The sequence below is a fragment of the Notamacropus eugenii genome, chromosome 5 (assembly GCF_028372415.1).
Source record: "Notamacropus eugenii isolate mMacEug1 chromosome 5, mMacEug1.pri_v2, whole genome shotgun sequence".
In the NCBI taxonomy this organism is placed as follows: domain Eukaryota; kingdom Metazoa; phylum Chordata; class Mammalia; order Diprotodontia; family Macropodidae; genus Notamacropus; species Notamacropus eugenii.
In genome coordinates, this window is record NC_092876.1 from 47,979,843 (window position 1) to 48,004,309 (window position 24,467).

Below are 24,467 nucleotides of genomic sequence, written 5' to 3' on the forward strand. Positions count from 1 at the left end.
TTGTCTGCTAAGTCATAGATGGGCTGTGAGCCACACAGGTGAAAGGAGTTCCCACACTGGAATTTCCTCATTGTGGGGGAAAAACTCATCATAGGCCTTTTAGGATTCATTTCAGGAGGAAGAGGGGGCTGGGGAAGTAGCAGAAGCTGCACCTTTAGAAAGGAAGTCTTGAAAGATGCTGCCCCAATTAGAACCTACTCTTTACAAGTCCTTAAAAGAGGTGTCAGGACTCCTCCATCATTAAAGCCTCTTAACTTGATTAAAATGGTAACAGTGAAGTCACAGATTTCCTAACCTCAAATCTGGTCCACACTGTCATGTCGTCTGAGGATGGGAAAGGAAATGGGGATCGTTAGTTTGGAAACGAGAAAAGTGGGGGGGGGGCGGTGAGGGACAGCCTAGCTGTGGTTATCATGAGGAAGGAGGAGAATTAGATTTGTTCTGCTTGGTCAGTGAGTCACTCAGTCAAGAAGCATTTATTAAGCACCTACAGTATATGTGCCTGGCACTGAGCTTGGCCCCAGAGAGCAGGACTGGGATGCTGGCTGGCAGTGGCAGAGATGCTCACTGAGGCTCCATGTAAGGAACAACTACCCAAGAATTCGAGCTGCCCCAGAGGGGAAAGTGGCCTCAGGAGAAGGTGGGCTCCCTTCAGCTGGAGGCCTCTAAGCAAAGGATGTCTGATCACTTTCAAGAGATATTATAAAAGAGATTCTTGTCCAGGTACCCAAGGGACAAGCTCCAGATCTGGATCTAATCTGTGGTTCTCATTTCACAGATGAGGAAACAAATGCATAGGGAAATAAAGGAACATGCCCCCCATTCACAGAGTTGGGATTCAAATCTTCTGATTTCAGACCCAGAGCTCTCTCTCCCTGCCATGGTGGCTGGAGGACTAACAGAGTGAACAAACGATCTCCATCTTAAAATGTAGCAAGTGATCTCTCCAGAACTATGCCTGGCACTCCTTGTGACAGAGTGGATGGAATGATGGACCCAGAGTCAGGAAGACTTGAGTTCCAATCCTGCCTTTGACCCTTTCTACCTATGTGACCTAGGGCAAACCATTGCTTAACCTCTTAGAGTCTCAGTTTCTTCACCTGTGAAATGGAAACAACACCTGTAGTTTATCGAGATTCAAATACGCTAAGGTGTGGAAAACACTTGATAAACCTTAAAGCAGTTAGTGAGTGTCTATTATTGTTGACTTCCCAGTAAATCTGGCCAAAATAATACCCCCTTTCTTATATTTACCTGCACATATTCCCACCACAATTCGAGAAAAGATGATCATCTCAAAGGACCCGGCCACTTTGCTGCATCCCATCAAAATAGCAGGGATGATGGAAAATATGTTGTTGATCAGCAAGGTCCCCTTTCTACAGAGAAAAAAAAAGGAGGAAATGAAGTCCCTTCTCTTAAGAAGAGAGACATGCAGTAGCTACTGGGGCCTCTAGAGGACACAGTGCCTAGAAAATATTCAACCTGTAGTCAAGAAGACCTGAATTCAAATCCTTCTTCAAGCACTTATAAGTTAGGTGACCAACGGGAGAGTCATTGAACATTCCTGAGCCTCAGTTACATTTTTCTGGAAAATGAGGGGATTGGACTCTGGTCTCTAAGGGCCCATCTAGCTATAGATCTATGACCTCACTGGAAGTCTTCCAAGAAAAAGCTGGATAATAAATGGTCAGGTACATGGGTATAGGGCTGGACTTGGAGTCAAGATGACCTGAGTTCCAATCCAGTCTCAGATGCTCACTAGCTGTGTGACCGTGGACAAGCCATTAGACCTCTATGTGCTTCAGTTTCCTCAGCTATAAAATGGGAATAATAATGGCGCCTGCCTCCCAGGATTGTTGCGTGGATCAAAAGAGATGATATTTGTAAAGTGCTTTGCCAGCTTTAAAACACTGTATAAGTACTACCTATAATTGCTGAAGTGGTGGATTCTTGCTCAGGTACAGAATGAAGTCTCGTCTCACAGATTTTATGACTCTTCTAAGTTCTCGTCTAGTTTCAAATCCTAGGAACGCTTATTTTAAAATCTAAAATTTGCTGATATAGTCTATGTATTCTATATATTCTATGTATATATTCTATCTATTTTAGTTCTTATTAATGTCTACAAAGCACTTTACATATTTTATCTCATTAGCACTCGTAGCAATTACTGTGAGATAGATGCTATCATCAATGAGAGGTTCCTCGGTGGCTCAGTGGATAGGGCACTGGGTCTGAATTCAGGAAGACCTCACTTTAAATCTAGCCTCAGACGCTTGCTTCCTGTGTGATCTTGGGCGTATCACTTCACCTCAGTTCCTCATCTGTAAAAATAGGAATAGTAATGGTACCTACTATTTCCCAAGACTGTTGGGAGGACTAAATGAGATATTAGTAAAGCATTTGGCATAGTTTTGGACTTAACATCATTATTACTGTTATCTTCATTTGACTGAAGAGAAAACTGAGTCTAAATGATTTGAAAGGTGGTATCAAGAGTGCGGATTTGAACGCAGGTGTTCCTGACTTCAGATCCAGCAATCTATCCCCTGTGCCCCTTTATATATAAGAACACAAGCTGAAGTTTTAATCCTAAATGTTCAAAGTTCTGCCAAAGTCTGATGGTGATTCCTGAGGGTTGGAGAACTTTTCTCACTTACCTACCACATTTGTTTACCATCGGGGCAACCATGAGTGATCCAATTAAACCTCCTAGGGGAAACATGGATACAGTGAGAGACCACAGCAGGGTCACATCTGTATTGCTCATATATTCTGAATTCCTTTTATAGTAGGTTTCATTGTAAAAGCTTTGCATGATCTGGAAACATTAAAAAAAGAAGAAAAGAATTTGAGTTAACTTGGAGAAGAGAAAATTGACAGCAGGAAGGGTCATGTGAACAGTTTTTAAGAATCTGAAGAGCAGCTCCATGGAAGAGGCACTGAACTTGTTCTGCTGGGACTTAGAAGAAAGAACTAAGAGGAATGGGTAGGAAATGTGGAGAGAGTTTCAGCTTGATGTCAGGAAAACCTGCCTGCTGAGAGGAGCTGTCCAAACATGGAATGGCTGACCAGGGACAGGGCTCTCAGTCATTGCAGGTCTTCAGGCACAGGCTGGATGACCACTTGTTGGGGATGGGGCAGAGGAAATTGTCACTCCAGTGTCAGTTGGACTCAGTGACCCTGTGATCCCTTCCAATTCTGGGGTTCTGGATGGGGCCAGCAGGAAAAGTAATTGAAGCTATTAAGCACCTCACTCATTCCATCCTTTCTAACCCTCAGACACAAACACCAACAGGACTGAGTAGAGGGAAAGGATGTTTGGACAGTTTCCTTCAAAAGATAGCTGAGGTTGTAACCTGGTCTTGTCAATGTGACTGAAGAAAAGGTCAGATAGCTGTCACCAGGGCCATCAGTCAGTACGACTCTATTGAACACCTTCTGTATGTAAAGCCCTCGACCAGTCAGGACACCTGAGGAAAGGCTGCTATATCCTCATTTCTCAGTTTGTTCACATTCTCTGCTATTAGATCACAGGCTGACAAAAGCTCATGACTGGAAGGGACCTACTCCAAACCATATCTCAATGGGAATCCCGTCTACAGCAAACCCAAATAAGTGGTCCTCTGGCTTTCCCTTGAAGAACCTCCACTTAAGGGTAATCCACTAACTCCAGAGGCAGCCCTTCTCACCTGGGGATGGCTCCAGATATTAGCAAGATTTTCTTCTCATGGGACCCAAATCTGCCTTCCACCTACACCTTCTACCCATGGCTCCTTGTCTTGGCTTCTCTAGCCAAGCTGAGCAAGTCAAATCTCTTTTCCATATGGGGGCCCTTCAAATGCATGAAGAGAGGTTCTGGAAGACGTCACAGAGATTATAGGTTCTTTGAGGGCAGGGAACCCTCCCCCCTTTTAAATTTTGTGCTTCCCTTAGTGGCAAGCATGGAACTTTATACATAGGAGGTCCTTAGGTAATGTTGTTAATGAATGAATGACTCAATTAATTTCCCTTGCCAGCACAACCTACCTTTGAGGGAGAGTTGACAACAGAGACGTTGTACCCATACTGGAAAGAAGATCCAAATGCAGCCACCAGTGTGACCAGTCCCAGGACCAGAGTGAACCTCTGTGGGAGAGATGGCATCTTACATTCAGGGAGCAGGTACTGGGAAGTAAGAAAAGTCATTGGTGCATCTGGGATCTTTACTACCTTGCTATCAATGGACCTAGTCTTGGAATTCCAAGACCCAGAGAGTATGACAAGTCCTATTGCTTCCTTCTAGTTTCCCACCTTCAATTAGGCTAATCAATCAATCAATCAATCAATAAGCATTCATTAGGCACCCACTCTGTTCCAGACACTTTGCCAAGAGCTGACCAGTAAAATCTCTGCTTAAGTCAATAACCTCAGATTTAAACCTCAAGCACAAAAGCTCTTGAAGCATAACAAAAAGGAAATCGATAAAACACTCCTCTCATTGGCTTTCCTTTAGATTGGGTGGTGTGGCAGAAAGGGCACATGATTCAGAGTCACATGATCTGGGTTCATATTCTATTTCTGATTTTTAAGTCATTTTTTAGCCTCTCTGGGTCTCAGTATCTTCATCTGTAAAATGAGAGGGATGTCTAAGGTACCTTCTGGTTCTAGGGCTAGGATTCTAAGGATGCTTTCTGAAGTTCAAAACTCTCTTTCCTTACAACTACCCCATGAAGGAGGCATGGCAACTATTAATAGTGTTTCCCTTCTATCAATGAGGATAATGAGCCTCAGAGGGCTCAGACAGCCAATCAGCAGACAGGTCATCATTCAAACTCAGGTCTCAAGTTCCTTCTTGGTTATTTCTTCTATGTTGCCCCTCCAGAGAGAAAGCACAAACCATCACACTGAGGGAGTCTGTTGTGTATTTCATGGAAGACCTCCCTTGAGGATTATCCTAAGTAAACACCGTCTGGGTTATGGCTGTCACTTGGCTGATGAAAAACATGACCCTCGTTCACAGAAGTCTTCACCCATGGACAGAGATATCATTAGTTTAAAGTAAGGTCCTGGGGCCCACCTATAAACCCATCTCATGTGCCTTTAATTTAAAGAGAGGATGTTACCACTATTTCCTCTTATATATCTCCTTGTCTAGCTCTGAGGAGCCCTAGTCATCTATCTTAAAAGACAAGTTTAGTGTCTCAGAGGCAGGGGGAGGTCAGGTATGGTGCCAGGCTTTCAGGCAGGAAGCCCTGGGTTCAAATTCTACCCCTAACAGTTTCTAGGTGAGTGACTTTACACAATTGTAAACTTCAAATGAGATAATGTATGATAGGTGCTTTTAAAAATTCGAAGTGCAATATTCTTTTCAGTTTTTATTATTGTTGCCTTATTATGTCTATTTCTGATAGAGACACTGTGGCATAGTGCATACAGAACTGGTCTCAGAGACAGGAAGACCCAGGTTCCAGGAGTGGTGAGAGATTCCTTTAACTGATGAAACCACAATTATCCTTTCCTTATCTCTATCTCTGGTAGAATGGAAGCATCTGAAGGATAGGGGTTATTTCACTTTTGTACATCCATGGCCAAGCACAGTGCTTGAGATGAACATAACAAGTGTGTCATAAATGCTTGTTAATGAATGAATGATTGCACCAGATCTAAGGAGAATCAGCAAGCATTTAATAAGCTCCTACTGTGTGCTAGGGCTCTATGCTAAGTGTGGGGGATACAAAGACAACAAGGCAACAATCCGTGTCTTCAAGGAGCTTACATTCGGTGACAAGAGGCAACATGCCCACATAAGTTTATGCAGACACTTAGTATCTGTATGACCCTGGGCCAGTCTCTTAACCTCTGTCTGCCTCAGTTTCCTCATATGTAAAACTGGGATAATAATAGCACCTACCTCCCAGGGTGGTTGTGAGAATCACAGGAGGTAATATTTGTAAAGAACTTTGGACACTTCAAAGTTCTATATAAATATTAGCTAATATTATCACAGATTATGGACATAATAAAAAGAAAATTATGGTGGGAGAAAAAAAGGCTTGTATAGATTAGGCAGGGAACAGCAGTTGTGGTAAATCCACAGTGCATGTTTACGTATGTGTATGGTTTGTATGCATGCATGTATATGTGTATGTATGCAGTATGTATGAGCACATGAGCAGTCAGGAGTTAATAATTAAAACAAAATAGTCATTCTCTGTCCTGGGTGGGCTGGCACCCTCCCCCCACCCCATGACCCCCTCAAAGCTCTAAGAGGAAGGTGAAGGCACAAAGGGAGCAGAGAAAGGCAGCTAGAAATGCAAATGAACCCTGCTCTTGACCCTGAAGGACTCTGTGGAGCAGAGTGGATATGGGGATGGGAGCGGGGGATTCTACTAATGAGAGGAAGCATATTCCAGCAGGCCAAGCCAGCTTTCCCCAGGATGAGGAGTCAAATTAACAACAAATGCTGAAGACACCAGGAAGATTCTGCTGGAGAAAAGCTGTTCTCAGGAGAGAGAGAAATTGGACTCATTCCAATAATGAATACTGCTAGAATGGACACAGTGCCCGAAGATTTTTCACACATTGGCTCATTTGATCCTAAGAATCCTGGGAGGTAGGTCCTACTGTTATCCCCATTTTACAGTCAAGAAAGCTAAAGTTCAGACCAAGTGTGTGACTTATCCAGGGTCACACAGGGCTAGTAAGTGCTTGAAGCAGGATTCGAATTCAGATCTTTGGGATTCCAAGTCCAGGATGTCATACACTGCACCTCCTAGCTGCCTACAATAATAAATCAAAACAAATTTTCAGGCCCTGCCCCTGAGGAGATTCCACTCTAAGGAGGGAAACAACAGAAGAACAACTACATCCAAAAACATCTGGAGGAAGGCCAATGAGAATATACAGAGCTGAGGATCTGGAATGGGGAGGGAGGTTAGTTGGGACTTGAAGGAAGCCAGGCAAGCAGAAAGGCAGAGATGAGAAGGGAGAGCATTCCAAGTATGGGGGGCAGCCAGTTAATTGAGATTTGTTTTGTTTTCTTATAACAGCAAGGAAACCAGACTCAATGGAGGGGCAGGGGAGGTGGAATGGAAAAGGTTGGGGGAGGGGTTTAAATAACACTTAGGGAGGGCTTTAAATATCAGATTTCATATTTGCTCCTCTAGGTAATAGGGAGCCACTAGAATGGAGTGGTGTGTGTGTGTGTGTGTGTGTGTGTGTATGTGTGTGTGTGTGTGTGTGTGTGTGTAAAACAACTTTTACTTTAATAGCTTAAGTAGAGGATAGAATGGAGTAGGGAAAGACTTGAGGCAGACAGACTCACTAGCTGGCAATTCTAATAATCCAGGCTTGAGGGGATGGGCATGTGCACTGGAGGGGTGACAGGATTAGAGGAGAGAAGGAATGGTGCTGAGGTGAAAGACTGGATATGGGTGAGGAAAGAGAGAGAGACAGAGAGGGGAGAGAGGGAGAGAGAGAGAGAGAAAGAGAGAGAGAGGGAGAGAGAGAGAGAGTCTCCAAGATGACTCTTAGGTGAGCCTGAAGGACTGGGAGGATGGTGTTGCCCTCTGCAGCGATAGGGAAGGTGGGGAGAGGGGACTGGTTAAGGGAAAAGAGAATGAGTTCCATTTTGCATGAGCTGAATTTAAAATGTAACGTTCAGTTCCAGAAGTCTAAGAGGCAGTTGGAGAAGCAGGCTAGAGATCAGCATCTCATGGTACTGGTTTTCTTGGAGGACTGAGAGGTTAAGAACCATGATGGAGAGAGTGGGAATCCAGAGGAAACCTCATCCGGGTCCACATCTAGGACTGATCCTGAACAGGGAGGTGGCTCTAACAGGGTGACCTGATGGGCTCAAGTGGGCACTATAGAGACCTAAGGAGAGGAGAGTGGAGGAAGGAAAGAGTAGATCAGATGAATTCACAGCTCAGTTAACAGCACCTTGCTTTACTCTCCCTGGCCCCATCCCCACCCCATTCACAGGGGAGAAACTAGTTAGTCCTTTACACCCTGCTCTCTCTCCGCCCGCTTCATAGAAGCAGAAGGGGGAAAAGTTCAAGCAGTCAGCTTTGGCCAAGTTCTTCTGATTTCTTCTTGCAGTTTCTATTTCATTGTGCTCTCTAAACTGTTGTTATAAAAAAAAAGTGATGGCAAAATCAACCTGGGCTTTCTAAATTATTTATGGTGCAGAGGACAATGAGAGTGAAGCCAGAGCACTTAAAGAGAAATTCACCGCCCCCACCTCCCTGCCCACCTTCCCCTCCCAATCTCAGCAGAACTGAGTGGTAGGTCAGAGTCATAGAAAAGAGTTTGTTATTTTCAAAAGATCATAGATTTAGAGGTGGAAGGGATTGTAGAGGTCATTGAGGCCAATCTCTCCATTTCACAGATGTGTACACTGGGACCCAGAAGTTCAGCAACACGCTCAGGGTCACTGAGGCAGCAAGTGTGAGAGACTAATGATCATCTTTTGGAGCTAGAAGCCTCCTGGTCTCTCTTGCGCTGGCCCCCATTGGCTAGGCTCTGACCTGAGCCACTCTTCTACCCTTGATCCATGCATCCAAAAAGCAAGTAAGTCCAAATGGACAATCATTGAGTTTTATAACAGTTTAAGTAGCACAGAAATGGAAGGTAAGCAACCAGGCAATGGTTTGCCTAAAGCCAGTTATTTAGAGCTGTGTCCAGAGGGGATAAAAATGGGTTTTTCTGTCTTCCACACTATCTCTTCTGAATCAGGAGTGGAAAAGCAGGAATTCTGACCTCCATGGGGGGGGGGGTGGATCTGATGGGCAACAGCTAGTGACCCCCCCTCCCAATTGTGGGTGTCTACCAAGGTTCTGTCCTGGATTCTCCTCTTTTCTACATTCTCTCTCGGTGATTCCATAGGTTCCTCTGGGTTCAGTCATGATCACCTTGCAGATGACTTTCAAATCCCCATAGTTCTCACTTTTCTCCAAGCTCCAGACCTACATTCCAATGGTCTATTCACCAACTCCACCCAAAGGTCCTATAGGCATCACAAACTCAACAGAGATCCAACACAAGACTTTAGCCCTAAACCTATTCTTTCCCATTTCCTTTTCCTGCTGATAATACCATCATTCTTCCAGTCACCTAAGTTTGTGCCCTAGGAATCAACTTGGATTCTCTACACTCATTCACCACCTTATCCGGTTACTTGCCAAGTCTTGTCAATTCCACACCCACACCTGTCCCCTTCTCTCTACTTACACCACATCTCTATTAAGTCTTATCACTTCTTGCCTAGAAGTGGTCCTTTAGCCATCTCCCAAAAATCAGTTTGTCCTCTCTGAACTCATCTTTCACTGAGCTGCCAAATAGATATTCCTAAAGTATAGCGTTGGGCACATCCCTCCTTTGCTCAAGAAACTTCGTGTTCCCTCTTGCCTTAGGAAGAAATATAAACTCCTGGGTTTGGCATTGAAAACCCTTTCTAATCTGGCTCTAACCTCTATTTCCAGGCTAATTACACATTTTTTCCCCTCACATTTCCCTACCATACATGAAATCCCATCTCTTATCTCAGTTGCAGTATTCTCTGCCCTCCTTATTTGGGGCTCTAAGATGGGGAACTGGGAATCAAATATATTCTGCAATTTGCCTTTTCTTTTTTTTGGTCCGCTAGATCCCTTAGGCTTTTTCAGACCCTGGGGAGAGCACCCACAAACTGGGCTGCCCCTGTAAGCAGGATATAAAGTAGGAATATGGGCTGACCCAAAGGCATGTCACGTGCATGGCCATCACCAGAGACTGATTACTCAGGTGTAAACTTTTCCCCTAATGGGAATGATCTTGGTGAGGGGTCATGATGTCTTAGCAATTATTAGCACCTTTAGTGAGGAGTTCCAGGCCATGGGCTAAGTACTAAGAGTGCAAAGACAAAGAGTGAAGTTCTGTGCTCAAGTACCGCTAGTGGAGATAATGTATACCCAGTGCTAGTTTACGGAGGGAGGGCACAAACAGCTGAAGGGCCTGGAAAAGGCCTCTTGTAGAAGGTGTCATTTGAGCTGAACTTTGTGGAAAAGTAAAGATTCTCAGAAGCAGAGGTAAAGAATGGGAAGCATGCCAGTCATGGAGCACAGCCAATGCAAAGGCTAGGAGATGAAAACGGAATTATGAGTGCGAAGGACTTCAGGAAAACCAGTATTGCTGGACAGGAGGTTGTATGGAGAGGAGTATATGTAATATAGATATTAAGGGAAGATGGGTTCAAGTTGTATAGTTTCAAGTACCAAAAAAAGGAGTTGATCTTAGAGGTAGAATTTATTGAGTAGGAGGTGGCAGGGTGCATTTAGGGTTAGTGGTTTTATGGAGGATGGATTAGAATGGGCAGAGACTTGAAATGGGGAGACCAATTTGGGAAAGAATACAGTGAGATTGGAAATGGGTCCCAAGCAGTCTTGGGTTGGGGGGTAGGGGTGGGATGAGGTAGTTCTGGGCATTCTGAGATAAAGGAACAGGAAGGGGGAGCCATAGCAGGTGGAGCAGAGACACCATCTAATTTGGCCTGGAGCCAGTCTAAAGTCCCGACTCTCCCACTGATTAACTGTGTAACTTTGGACAATTTTCTGCCCCAATCTGGGCATTGAAATGACGGGGTTGAACTGAATGGTCTTCCAGCCCTGGCTGTCTGATCCCTTGCCCCTGTGATCCTGTGCCCAGGGTGTGGCAATGCCAGCCCCAAGAGGACTTGGCACCCTGAGGGGAAGGAGGGAGCTGCCACCTTTGCTTCATCTAATGATTTCCTAGAGTCTTTGAATGAGTAGACAATTCCCAGGGCTTTGTTTTTGTTTCTTCCCCCATAGCAGCTACACCACAAATTCCAGTTCTGCTTCCTCAAGAGCTCTGCCCTTTGAGCTGGACCAGGAAGGTCAGAGCAGTGTGACAACGTTAAAGATGAGACGGAGGGGATACAAAGGGAAGCCTGACCTGGGGATTGACTGACCCTTAGGCTCAGTACCTGGCACAAGGCCAAACATGTGACCGGCAATGCCTCCATGCCTGCTGAACTGAATCATAGGTTTAAAGCTCAAGGAGTCCCAGACACCCAGTCTAGCTCCCTCATTTTACAGATGAGGACACTGAGACCCAGCAGTTAATAATAATGATAGCTGCTATTTAAAGTATTTGCAAAGCGCTTTGATTCTATTATCTCGTTTGAGTCACCTAGGGAGGTGGGGATAGCAGGTATTATGATACCCTTTTTACAGATGAATAAACTGAGGTTCAGAAAGGGGAAGCAACTTGCCCAAGGCTACACTTTCAGTCCAGTACTGAGGGTCGCCCTTTTCCTTTAATATTACACAGAAGGTGCATTTGAGCATGATTACGGCAAAGTAGAAAGAGCAGGTGGCTTGGAAACAAGAGGCCTGGCTTCAAATCCTCCCACAGACACTTACTGTTGTATGATTCTAGGCAAGTTATTTAACCTCTCTGGGACTCAGTTTCTCCATCTGCCAAATAGCTTAACAATAACAATTGAATTACCTATATCCTAGGGTTGCTTTGGGGGAAAGCACTTTATAAATGTGTAATATGATCATCACCACTCTATTTACATATATAAATTATCTCTATATTTAAATATATTATTATCACTCTATTTAAATATTTAAAGGTATTATCACTAATTTAAATCTTAAGAGATCATCACTTAGCTGTCACCAGTTCTCTGTTCTCCTAAGGATTGTTTGGCAGGGATAAGACAGAAACTGAAAAAGAGAACAGTGATTGAAAGCTCTGAACACACACACACACGCGCGCGCGCACACACACACACAGAAAGTTTGCAAAGCTCTGATTAGTTTAAAAGCAAAATGATAAAAAAAAATCTTACCCATCTCCAAGTAACTACAACAAATATTTCTATTACCAATACTTTCTGGATTCAGAACCCATCTCTCAAGGGTCTTATTTGGGAAAGGAACTAAGGACAAATTTAACCCTTTGATTTTCACATGAGAGGCAATGTAGTGGAATAAAGTTCTTCATCTATAAAACAGGAATAATGACACCTGTGGTACCTACCTGGAAAGCTTGCTGCGAGGGTAGAATCATACATGCATGTGTGTATATGTGCGCGCATGCATGTATGCATCTGTGTGTGCATGTATGTATACATACATACATGCACAATACATATCTTACCACAATACATGTGTGGTGTATACACGTATGTGATATGTATGTACATGCATATACATGCATGCATAGATACATATATCTCCCACTTGGCAAACCTCAAATGGCCTCTAAATGTCATTATTATCATTTGTTTCAGTTCTATTCTTTTAGCCCTTTTCTTGCATGATGCTTCCAGCTTCCTCCCTCCTTTTCTCCCCTAGTTAGTCCCCTTTTCTAACCTATTCCAGCCCTTAATAAAGCCAGACTGGAGATAGAATTCAATTCAGTTCTATAAAGTGTAAAGTGTTTACTCTGCACTAGCTTCCGGAAATACAAAGCTAAAAACCCAGTGGGCCCTGCCCTCAAGGAGCTTCCATTCCCACATCTGCAAGGGGCCAGGTCAGTCATGTGGGCAGAGGTGGGGGGTGTCTCTTCTGAGCCTCCTTCTCCAGCACTGAGCTCCAACAGCTTCTATCAGTGAATCCATCCACAGAATCCTTCTCTTTCTCCTGGAGAAATTCTTCCCATTTTTTTTGCCCCCCCTTTCATCAGTTCCTGCTCAAGTTTGTTAATCGCCTAAGAGTGTACCTGCCTTTGGCTCCTGCCTGGCCTGGAAGACTTACCCCTTGGGTCTTGGCTTGCCCAGAATCTTCCATTGTTTCTCCAGGAGAGTAGCACACTTTTAGCTCCCTTTTAAGCAGAGTAACCAGTGTAGTGGATGGAAAGGGAAGACATGAGGACTGTACTTTGGACGCGCTAGGGAACAGCCAATGGTATTTTTATAGCCCAGTCCCAGCCTGCATAACCCTCTGAGATCCCTGTAGCCTGCCTTCCTCTCACTCATTCTTGAAATTGATGGCCAAGCTAAGGTTTAAAGGGGCCACAGCCTGTTCTCTCACATGCCCAGCTCTCCTTCCTCCCAGCAGAGACAGGCAGAGTACTGCATTTCTATCCCAGAGATGGGGCAATACTAAGCATTATTTTTGTTGGGTGCCATCTGAAACACTGAGGCTGTCACCAGACCCTAAGGCACGCCAGGTAATACAGGAGCAATGGATTGGGTCAGGAGAGGCTTTCAGTGAGTTTCTAGAGGGACCAGGAGACCTGCACCCATTCTTTCTCCTGGGGATTCTGCCACAATGAAAATGAGTACATGGCATAAAATAACTAGAGTTCCCCAAAACAATTATAACCAGGACAGGTAAGTGAGGTTTTGTCTACAATTAAATTTAGAGAAAAGCGAAGAAAAATATAGCACTGATAACAGCAAAATCTTCACATGTACAGGAGAAACCAAGATTGCTCATCAAAAGATAGGAAATGAGAGTTTGCAAAAGATTCTCCAATTGATTAATGAGAAACTAATTAAAACAAGACTCAGTTTTCATCTCACAACCATCAGGCTGACAAATCTGACAAATGTTGGTGGGACTATGAAAAGACAGGCATATGGATGCACTTTTGGAGATATGAAGTGGTCCAACCATTCTGGAAAGTAATTTCAAATTGTACTACAAAAAAGTCATTAATCATAACCTTCAGGCTGACTCAGCAGCACCATTTCTAAGCATATACTCTTCAGAAGCTTAAAGACAGAGGAAAAGATCCCAGAGACACAAAAGTACTTATGGAAGCAATTTTTAATATTGTTCATATCGTTCAGTTGTATCTGACTCTTTGTGACCCATTAGAGGTTTTCTTGGCAAAAATACTGAATGGCTTGCCATTTTCTTTCTCCAACTCATTTTACAGATGAGGAAATGGAGGCAAACAGGGTTAAGCGACTTACCCAGGATGATACAGTTACTAAATGTCTGAGGTCAGGTTTGAACTCAGAAAGATGAGTTTTTCTAACTCCAGGCTCAGTACTCTATCCAATGAGCCACTTAGCTATCCTGTACATTGCAGGTGCTTAATAAATGTTTAATTGAGTCAATGCATCAACATGTACCCATTGATTTAAAAATTTTCTTATTTTTTGGGAGGCAATCAGAGTTAAGGAACTTGCCCAGCTAGTAAGAGTCTGAGGTCAAATTTGAACTCAGGTTCTACCTAACTCCAGGGCAGGTGCTCTATCCACTGCACCACACAGCTGCCCCTCCCATTAACTTTTTTGAACTCCAACTTTAGCTGCCCCAACTTTTACTGTAGCAAGAACATTAGGGTGGTGGCTGGCCAAACAAATTGTCACATAGCAATGTCATAAAATATTAGTATGTAACAAGAAATGACAAATGTGAAGTATTCAGAGGAGTTAATACGACAGAATCAGGGCAGTAATTCACATGATAATAATGTTTTGACACTGAAACACTTTATAACTCTGTTCAATCTCATGATTAGGGAACTGGTGGTTAAATACAGGAGTGAGATGAAGCATGCTTGGTTGAGCATGGTCTTTGTGTAGGTTTGTTTTCTTTGACTACCTGTTTGTGACAAGGGAAGGACTCATAGTGAAGTTAAAAATCATCAAGGCAGTTAGAAGCAAGGAAAATGGTTGCAATGAAATACAGAATTATACAATAAAAACAATAAACTGTTCATATCCCTCATGGGAGGAAAAAATTCATAAATCAAGTAATTCCAGGGGCAAGGCCTATTACATGCTATGGATAAGAGGTGAGTTCTTGCCCAAAGAAAGAATAGAAGTTAATTTTGATTTCATGAAAATGAAAAATTTTAGAAAGTGAAATCATTGCAACTAAGATAAGGAGGGATGTGGTTGACTAAGAAAAATATCTTTGTATCAAGTGTTTCTGTTAAGTGTCTAATATCACAATACACAGAAATCAGAAATCTGTAAGACCAAAAACCATTCACCAATTGATAAGTGGTTAAAAGACAGGAACAATCAGTTCTCAAAAGCACTGCAAATTATTAACAATCATACGCAAGAATGCCCCAACTCACTAATTAGAGAAGTGAAAAGCAAACGATTCTGAAGTTTTATCCCCACATTCAGAGAATTGTCAAAGAAGACAAAATGAAGAGTAGTCCATGCTGGTGACGAAGAGGAAAGCTGGAATGGTGTTAATGCATTGTTGGTCTAGCTGTGAATTAGTGTGACCATTCTGGAAAGCAATTTGGAAATATACAAAAGAAAGTGACTAAAATATCAGTGCCCTTTGACCCAGGGATTCCATACTTAGTCATATTACCAGAATAAGTCAACAATAAAAGAGAAAGGTTCCATTATATACTCACATATTTATTGCTGCTCTTTTTGTGAAAGCAAGGAAAGGGAAACAAAATAGATGCCTGTCAATTGGAAAATATCCAGACAAATTGTGGTGTGGTATAGATAATAGAATATCACTGTTCTCTAAGAAATATGAACATAAGGAATTCAGAGAAGCATGGGAAGACTTATATGAACTGATGCAAAGGAAAGTAAACACAATGTCTACAGCAATAGAGTCAAAGAATAACAACAAAGGAGTCAAATCTGAATGCTGCAAAATTATAATGACCATCCCTGGCCCCAAAGAAGAGATATGAAAAAACACCTCCCCCTTATTCTTTGCAGAGACAGGGGTATTTTAGTTAGTTTATTTTCTTTTCTTCCTGTTTTAAGATTCTTTATTATGATGGATCACTCTGGAAGGGGTTGGGGAAGATATAGTACAAAGCCATGTTAAGGTGATATTTAAAAAAAAAAATCAATTACATAGTATTTTCTATGTGCCAGCCACTATGCTATCTCATTTGATTTTTCACAGCAATCCTTGGAGGTAGGTGTTATTATTATCCCCATTTCACAGATGAGGAAACTAAGACAGACGGTAAATGACTTGCCCAGAGACACATAGTAGGTATCTGAGCTTCGATTTGAACTCAGGTCATCTTGATGTCCAGCCTGGCGCTCTATTCACTGATAAAGGTATCAGCAAAATGTATCAGGATGAGAACTCACTGTTTGACAAAAACTGCTTGGAAAACTGGATAATGTGTGGTAGAAACTGGGCATAGACCAATGCCTGACACCATATACCAGAATAAAGTCCAAATGGATACGTGATCTAGGTATAAAGATTGATACTATAAACAAATTAGGGGAGCAAGGAATGGTATATTTTTCAGATTTATGGAGAATGGAGAAATTTATGACCAAACAAGAGAGAGAATATTATAAAGTGCAAAATGGATAATTTTGATTACATTAAATTGAAAAATTTTTGCACAAACAAATCCAATGCAACCAAGATTAGGAGGGAAGCAGAAAACTGGGAAAGAATTTTTTACAGCTAGTATCTGTGATAAAGGTCTCGTTTCTAAAATAAACAGAGAATTGAGTCAAATTTACAAGAATACAAGTCATTCCCCAATTAATAAATAGTCAAAGGATATGAACAGGCAGTTTTCAGAGGAAAAAATTAAAGCTATCTATAGTCACATGAAAAAATGCTCTAAATCACTACTGATTAGAGAGATGCAAATCAAAACAACTCTGAGATACCATATCACACTTATCAGATCAGCTAACATGACAAAACAGGAAGATGATAAGTGTTGGAGAAGATGTGGGAGAGTTGGAACACTAATTCATTGTTGGTGGAGCTGTGAGCTGATCCAATCATTCTGGAGAGCAATTTGGAACTATGCCCAAAGGGCTATAAAAATGTGCGTACCCTTTGACCCAGAAATATTACTTCTAGGCCTGTATCCTAAAGAGATCATAAAAATAGGAAAAGGTGCCACATGTACAAAAATATTTATAACAGCTTTCTTTGTGGTGGCCAAGAACTGATAATTGAGGGAATGCCCATCAGCTGGGAAATGGCTGAACAAGTTGTGGCATATGAACATAATGGAATACTATCGTGCTATAAGAAATGACAAAGAGGAGGACTGTGAACTGACACTGAGTGAAATGAGCAGAACCAGGAGAACATTATACACAGTAACAGCCACAGTGCGTGAGGACTATTTCTGATAGACTTAGTCCTTCACAGCAATGCAGGGACCTAAAACATTCCCAAAGGACTCTTGAGGCAAAATCCATCCACATGCAGAGAAAGAACTATGGAATCACAACACAGAATGAAGCAGACTATTTTCTTTTGTGTTGTTTTGTTTTGTTTAGGTTTTTCTCGTGGTTTCTCCCATTCATTTTAATTCTTCTATACAACATGACTAATGTGAAAATGTGTTTAATAAGAATGTATGTATAGAACCCATATAAGATTGCATGTCATCTTGGGGAGGGAGGGGGAGAAAATTTTAAACTTATGGAAGTGATTGTTGAAAACTGAAAACAAATAAATTAATCCCTCTCCCACTCAACTGAATTTGCCTCAATTACTTGTTGTATTATTTTTCCAAATTGTCAAAGAAGTAAATTTTTCTTTGTTTTATACATTGTCAGAATAAATTGAGAGGGTTATTTCTAGTTAAACAGCTCTCTAGATTGTTAGGGATTAGGTTAGTGGGCCCAAAAGCCAAGACCTTGTATAGTGTTACCAGTACCTAATATAGATACAAGATACTACACCCAATCTGAAGGACCATCTAATATGGGGCCTCAACACTTTGCAACACTGGTCTTTAGCACAACTTTCAGAACCAATCGTTTTATACCAAGTTCATTTTCAGCCATGCTTCATGCTACTTGCCCCAGGTGCCAAGATGATTTATAGTTCTGCTGGATGAAGAGATAGGAAGACTATATTCTAAGTCAAGCTTTGCCACTAACTGAGTGTATGACTGGGTAAATCTCTCTGGGCATAATTTTCCTTGTCTGTGAGATGAAGGAAAACTGAGCTAGGAGGTTTCTAAGGTTTCTCCCATCTCTAATGATAACATATTGCGTTCTCTCTCTCTCTCTCTCTCTCTCTCTCTCTCTCTCTCTCTCTCTCTCTCTCTCTCTCTCTATCTCTCTCTCTCTCTCCCCCCTTCTCTCTATCTCTCACTGCTTCTTTCTCTCTCCCTCTATGTCCCTCTCTCTCTCTTTCTCTCTATCCCTCCACCTCCCTCTCTTTCTCTCTCTCTCCCTCTCTCTCCCTCTCTCTCTTTCTCTCTCTCTCCATCTCCCTCTCTTTCTCTCTCTTCCTCTCTCTCTCCCTCTCTTTCTCTTTCTCTCTCTCCCTCTATTTCCCTCTCTCTCTTTCTCTCTCTCCCTCCATCTCTCTCTCTCTCTCTTTCTCTCTCTCTCTCTCTCTCTCTCTTCCTTTCTTGTCACTTAGTCCAATGTCTTCTTTTTGCAATTGAGGAAACAGACCCAGGAAGATTAAATGACTATTTCAAGGTGTCACAAATAATAAGTCATGAGGTTGGAATTTGAAGCCAGGTCATCTGACTCCAAATGTAGCAGTTTTCCCAAAACCAGCATTTATTAAACTCTGTGTGCCAGACACTGTGCTAGGTTCTGGGGACACAAAGAGAAAAGTAAACCAGTCACCCTGCACTCGAGGAGGTGGAGAAGGGGGAATAGGGACCACATGCTGTACATAAGTGTGTACAGAATATATACCATGAATACAAGGCAGTTTGGGCAGGGTAAGCACTTATAGCTGAGGGCTCAGGAAGATTCACATAGAAGATAGAAACAATCCATCTCAAAGGGGCTTTCATTACCCTTACTAGAAGGATCTGGGGAATGCTTAACGATAGTGAAATAGATAAGTCCTAAAGAGTTACCGTTGACTCCAAGAGATTAAAAAAATCATAATATCATTTATATAGCATTTAAGATGATCTTATTTAATATATTATTTTAAGGTCATCTCATTTTTTCATCATAGTTACCTGGGAGTCAGTAGCTACTATTATTCCCATTTTACAGATGAGGAGACTGAGGTTAACAAATTTTCCAGAGTCACACAGATAGTCATTATCCCAGGTCCCATTTAAGCTCACTTCTACCCGGCTGATCACTTAAGTGTGGCTCAAGGTCACACGCCTAGAAAGTTTAGGTAGAATTTGCACCCATTTCTCTCCCAAATTCAGGTCCAAAGCTCTAGCCTCCAACTCCAGGCTGTCTCTGGACTTTCACTGTAGTGTTCATCAAGTTGAAAGCAACTTTGAGAGTTGTAATCTCTAGAGAGTTAACCCAAAGGCAATCTTCAGTAAATGCCGTATTCTTTCTTTTGTTGATAGGGCAGGGAGAGTGACTAACAGCTGGCACCCTGAGCCAGTAGCAGAGGAAGCATGGCCCCAAACCAGGCTCATGTCAGGGCCCAGTGCTTTGCACGTGGGCAGCTGCTGAAAGCATTAGGTCAAGTAACCAGGCCCCAGGGCAAAGTCTTAGCCACTCATCTTTCAGTTTTCTTTGCCTCAGCTAAAATCAGGTTCATTCTAGAAGTGACCATCATTTAACCCTCTTGTGGCCTTGGGCAAGTTAGCTTACCCTCTCTGTTCTCCTGTCTACCAAGCAGGAGTCAAGACCCTAGTGCCACCTATTGTACCTCTAAGGGGCTACTAGAGGCTCAGGGCTGTGCAAAAACTTGGAGTGAAAGAAAAGTTATTTTACAAGAGCATTCTCTCCAAGGTAGGGAGATTATGAATAGAGAGAAATGATAGGGGGAGACATAGAACATTTGTTAAGTGCTTACTATGTGCCAGAGTAGAAGCCTAGGAAGAGTCTTTGTTGGGGGACTTTGGAGGAGAGGTTTAGAGAATCGATCAATCCAATAAGCGGAAGCTGGCGAAGAGGTGTAAAAAGGATTGAGCTGAAAAAGACCTTAAATATAGTCTAGTCCACACGCCTCCTTCTATAGACGAGAAGAATAAGAACCAAAACTTCTGCAGGAGGTTTTTTCCAGGTCTTCACAACTAACTAGGTGGCACAGTAGATAACTCCTGGCCTTGAGTTAGGAAGACCTGAGTTCCAATCTTGCCTCTTACTAGATGTGTGACCCTAGGCAAGTCACTTTACTTGTTTGGCTCAGTTTTCCCAACTGTAAAATGAGCTGGAGAAGGAAGTGGCAATCTAGTCCAGTATCTTTGCCAAGGAAACCCCAAATGGGGTCACAAAGAGTCAAGCTGAAACAAATGAACAGAAACATCAACATGATTTAGACTTGACATACAGAAAACTTCCTAACAATTTCTAACAACACAATGCCTTGCTAGTTCCCTCCCTCTGAGATTATTTTCCATCCTAGACTGCACATATCTCATGTGGATGCAGATGTTTGAAGGCTGTCTCCTCCCCTGAGAACAGGTTTTTACCACTCCTTGTATCCCCAGCACTTAGCTCAGAGCTCAGTAGACAGTATGTGTTGAATAAATGAGAAGTGACTTGAGATTGGGCTGGAAGAGACTTTAGAGGACACTGATGAGTGACTTGCTGTTGGTCTCATGGGTCCCATGGGTAGTAAGGGCTATGAACCCCTGTCTTGGCTCTGAAGCTGTGTTCTTTTCACTACACCAAGAAATGGGAAATTACATCCCCAGAAAATGAGATGGTCACCCTGGGAGGGACCAGGTTGGGGTTTATTGTCTGGCCATTCTACATTCCCCACAACTGCCAAATTGATCATCCCCATGCACAGGTCTGACCTAATCACTCCCCCTTTTCAAGAAGGCTCAGTGGCTGCCTGCTGCATATGGGATAAAACACAAATTCCTCTCTTTGGACCCTTCCTAGTCTGGCTCCAGCCTACCCTTCCAGATCTCCTTTGAAAACTCTCCTCCAGGTCAAATTGGCCTATCTGCTATTTTATATAAACAAGGCTCTTACCCCAAGCAATCATTCAACAAATATGTATTAAGTAGGGGCATCTATGGGCCTGAAGTCAGGAAGACTCATCTTTTCTGAGTTCAAACCTAGCCTCAGACACTTACTAGCTGTATGAACCTGGGCAAGACACTTCATCCTGTTTGCCTCAGTTTCCTCACCTGTAAAATGAGCTGGAGAAGGAAATAGTGAACCACACAGTTGGTTCATTTCAAGAAAAGACCAAGAGTATTTTCTGATAAAGTTTTACTTAGATGCTGTCTATCTTCTTCACCTCAGAAACTTGGTTGCTTTTAAATGAGAAGAGGATTTTGCCAGAATTATGGAACAGAGGATTGCCAGATTGGAAATTTCCTCCAAATCACAGTTATGCAAAGTTCTATTCAGGTTCTATTCACGGCTGCAAGAGGAACTAGGAACAAGGACCCTGCTTTCTTACAATTGTCCAGGGCATGGATTTACTTGGAAAATGCTAGTGAAAGACCCAGGTTGACCTGTCCTCATAAGGTCTTGCAATGCCTAAAGAGCTGGCCAGTTTCCAAAGGTTTTCCCCCTTCCCTTTGGACAGAGACCCAAAGTGGTGGAAGTTAGTTAGACTAGAAGACTGGAAAAATGCCTGAATCTTTATTCAGGTCTCAATATCATATAATCCTAGATTTAGAATGAGCAAAGTTCTGGGAGGTCATCCAGGTTAACCCTTTCATTTACAGGAGGAAAGTGAACCTCAAAGAAATCAAGCAATGTGCCTTAATTTGGTTTCTTACAAGAGGAGGGAGAGAAAATAGCATTTTTGTTCACTGAAAAAAATTAAATTAAAAAAAATACAGGTACACATCGAGGAAGTGACAGAACTGAGATTTGAACCCAGGTTTTTTAAATAATTAAGTGCCTACTATCTGCTAGAGATACAAAAAAAGGGCAAGAGACAGTTTCTGCCCTCAAGGTGCTTCCAATCTAATGAATGAGGGGGGAGGGGAGGACAACATGCAAGCAAATACATTAAAAATCAAGATGATCAAATATAAATAGGAAATAACTAATAGAGGGAAGCCTTTGGAATTAAATCCAAAGTCCTCCCAAGCTTCTGTTATTTTTCATATTCATAGTTTATATTTGTCTTTTTATGGCAACTAAACAGTACAGTAGAGAGCTGGACTGAGTCAGGAAGACATGAGCTTAAATTCTCCCTCAGATACTAGCTATGTGACACTAACTTCAACCTCTCAGCTAGTTTTCCCATCTGTAAAATGGGAATAGCAGCACCTACTTCACAGGGTGGTTGTGAGGATCAAACGAGACTGGGCAAGCAAAGCGTTTTATGAGCCTTGAAGTACTGTATAAATAAATGTTAGCTATTGAGATTAATTTTTTTATGGCACAGTAATATTCACATCCTACTAGTTTGTTTCTCCACCTCCCCACTTACAGACACCTACTTTTGTCTCCAGTTTTGCTACCACAAAACTGCTGCCATAAATACTCTTTTGTCATTGGGAGGCAATTGGGGTGAAGTGACTTACCCAGGGTCACATGGCTAGTGAGTGTCTGAGGTCATATTTGAACTCAGTTCCCCCTGACTCTAGGGCCACAGAGCCACCTAGCTGCCCCAGCCACAAATGCTCTTAATGTCTAGAGAGTCTTTCTTTTTTCCATTGACCTCTTCAAAGAGGAATTTGGGATATGGCCATTTTAGTCACTTTTCCCTGTTATAATTCCAAATTATTTTCCAGAATGACTGGATCCATTCAAAGCTCCCGTGTGCTTGGGAGGAGGAGGGGCTGTCTTCTTGTAGTTATAGAAGAGTCCTTATTTAGGTATAGGTTGGACCAGCTGGCCCCTAAGGTCCCTTCTGAGTTATTCGGAGGTCAGAGTCCAATGGCCTCATTTTATAGATTTGGCAAATCGTATGTAATCCCCAAAGTTCTGAGCAGAACAGCCTCCCATCTGAGATTCTATGAAAAACTGAGACCCACAATGAGGAATTCCCATAATGGAACTTGACCAGAGCCACAAGTAAATCAAGCACTGTCAGGATTTGTACCCAGATGCTTGGCCTCCCAATTCCCCTCTTCTCACCCCTGCCCCACACTGTTTCCTTTTGATTAGGGCATCTTGCCAACAGCCGGGAGCTGCTCTTTCCCACCTCTAGCTTGTCCAGGGGATAAAACAACTAAATATTGATTTTTTCAGAGCCAAGACATCTCCAAGAGCTGTTATTTATTTCCAGGCTAGACCAAAACACAGAGCTAAGGTCAGCAGATAATATGCTCTTAAGAGAAGGAGACAGATGAGTTACTGCTACACACAAAGCAGATACTTGTAAACATTAACACAACAGCCATCCTCCACTCTCTCCTGTTGCTAGGAGTGACACAATCCAAGTGCTCCTTTTTTCTAGTCAATGAACCTAATGGTAACAGTGGGGAAGGGATGGTGTAGTGGAAAGTATACACTATCCCAATTCAGAAGGAGCACCTGGGTGATGAAATGGGGTCAAATCCTACCTCAGACGCTTTCTAGCTATGTGACCCTGGGGGAGTCACTTACCCTCTGGTCTGCCTTGGTTTCCTCCTTTGTAAAATAAGGGTGATAATAGCAGCTACCTCCCAGCGTTGCTGTGAGAATAAAGTGAGATAATATTTGTAAAGCACTTTGCAGACTTCAAAGTGCTATATAATTAATGGTATTTTAAATGTCTAATATACAAGCTCCAGTTTCATCATCTGCTCATTATATGAACAAGTCACAGAATAATAATATCTGGCATTTTTACAGAATGTTTTAAGGTTTACAAAGCACTTTACAGATGCTATCTCATTTGATCCTCACAACAATCCTGGGAGGTAGGTGCTATTATTCCCATTCTATAGATTAGGAACCTGAGGCAGGGGATAAGTGGGGAGCAGGAAATAAACATTGCTATAGCAGTTACTATGTGCCAGGCACTGTGCTAAGTATTATTTCATTTGTTCCTCACCTTTGCAGGTAGGTGTTGTTATTATCTCCTTTTACAATTGAGGAAAATGAGTCAACAACTAGAAGTTGCCCGGGGTCACGTAGCTAGGAAGTGTCTGAGGCTGAATTTGAATTCAGGTCTTCCTGACTCCAGGTCTGGTGCTCTATGTACTAGGGCACCACCTAGCCGCCTCTAATTTAAGTCTCTCTAGGGATCAGTTTTCCCATCTGTGAGACAATGGGTTTAGACAATCCTCTCTCTAAGGTTCCTTCCTGGTCTAACTCAATTCATTCAACAAATGTTCACAAAATGCATTCTTACTTTCTGTGGGTTTTGGACACATCCCTCTGCATCCTTGGGGCCTCAGCTTCATTTCGTGTTGCTCATCCTTTGTTCTTGAAAGAGGACCAGTGACATCAGGAAGGTGATGTCTTGCAAAATGAGGAAGTCAGATGATAGCACGTCTAAGATCCCTTTCAGCTCCAAATTTTGATCAATCAATTAATATGTGTTTTTGAAGTAGCTGCTTATGTGAGGGTTGGAGAAAAAAAGGGCAAAATAAACAGTCTATGCCTGCCCTCAAGAAGTTTACCTTCTCCTGGGAGAAAGCATGTACATGGAGAAGTCAATATAAGGTAGTGTGAGGAAAGGGAGAAAACAAACAACCAGTGGAACAGGGAAAGATTTCCTGTAGGGAGTGACCCC

General features: G+C 42.4%; 1 protein-coding gene across 1 annotated transcript in view; it reads right to left on the reverse strand.

The window, feature by feature from the left end:
- LOC140504160 (solute carrier family 2, facilitated glucose transporter member 5-like) overlaps positions 1-13,123 on the reverse strand; it is a 62,005-nt gene extending 48,882 nt beyond the window's left edge. The window contains exons 1-4 of the mRNA XM_072608782.1: positions 12,753-13,123; positions 4,033-4,131; positions 2,664-2,824; positions 1,255-1,379 (exon numbers count right to left, since the gene is read on the reverse strand). Of these exons, the coding sequence (XP_072464883.1) occupies positions 1,255-1,379; positions 2,664-2,824; positions 4,033-4,131; positions 12,753-12,785 (418 nt within the window). The 5' untranslated portion in view covers positions 12,786-13,123. The remainder of the gene's footprint in view (positions 1-1,254; positions 1,380-2,663; positions 2,825-4,032; positions 4,132-12,752) is intronic.
- Between the last annotated feature and the right edge of the window lie 11,344 nt (positions 13,124-24,467).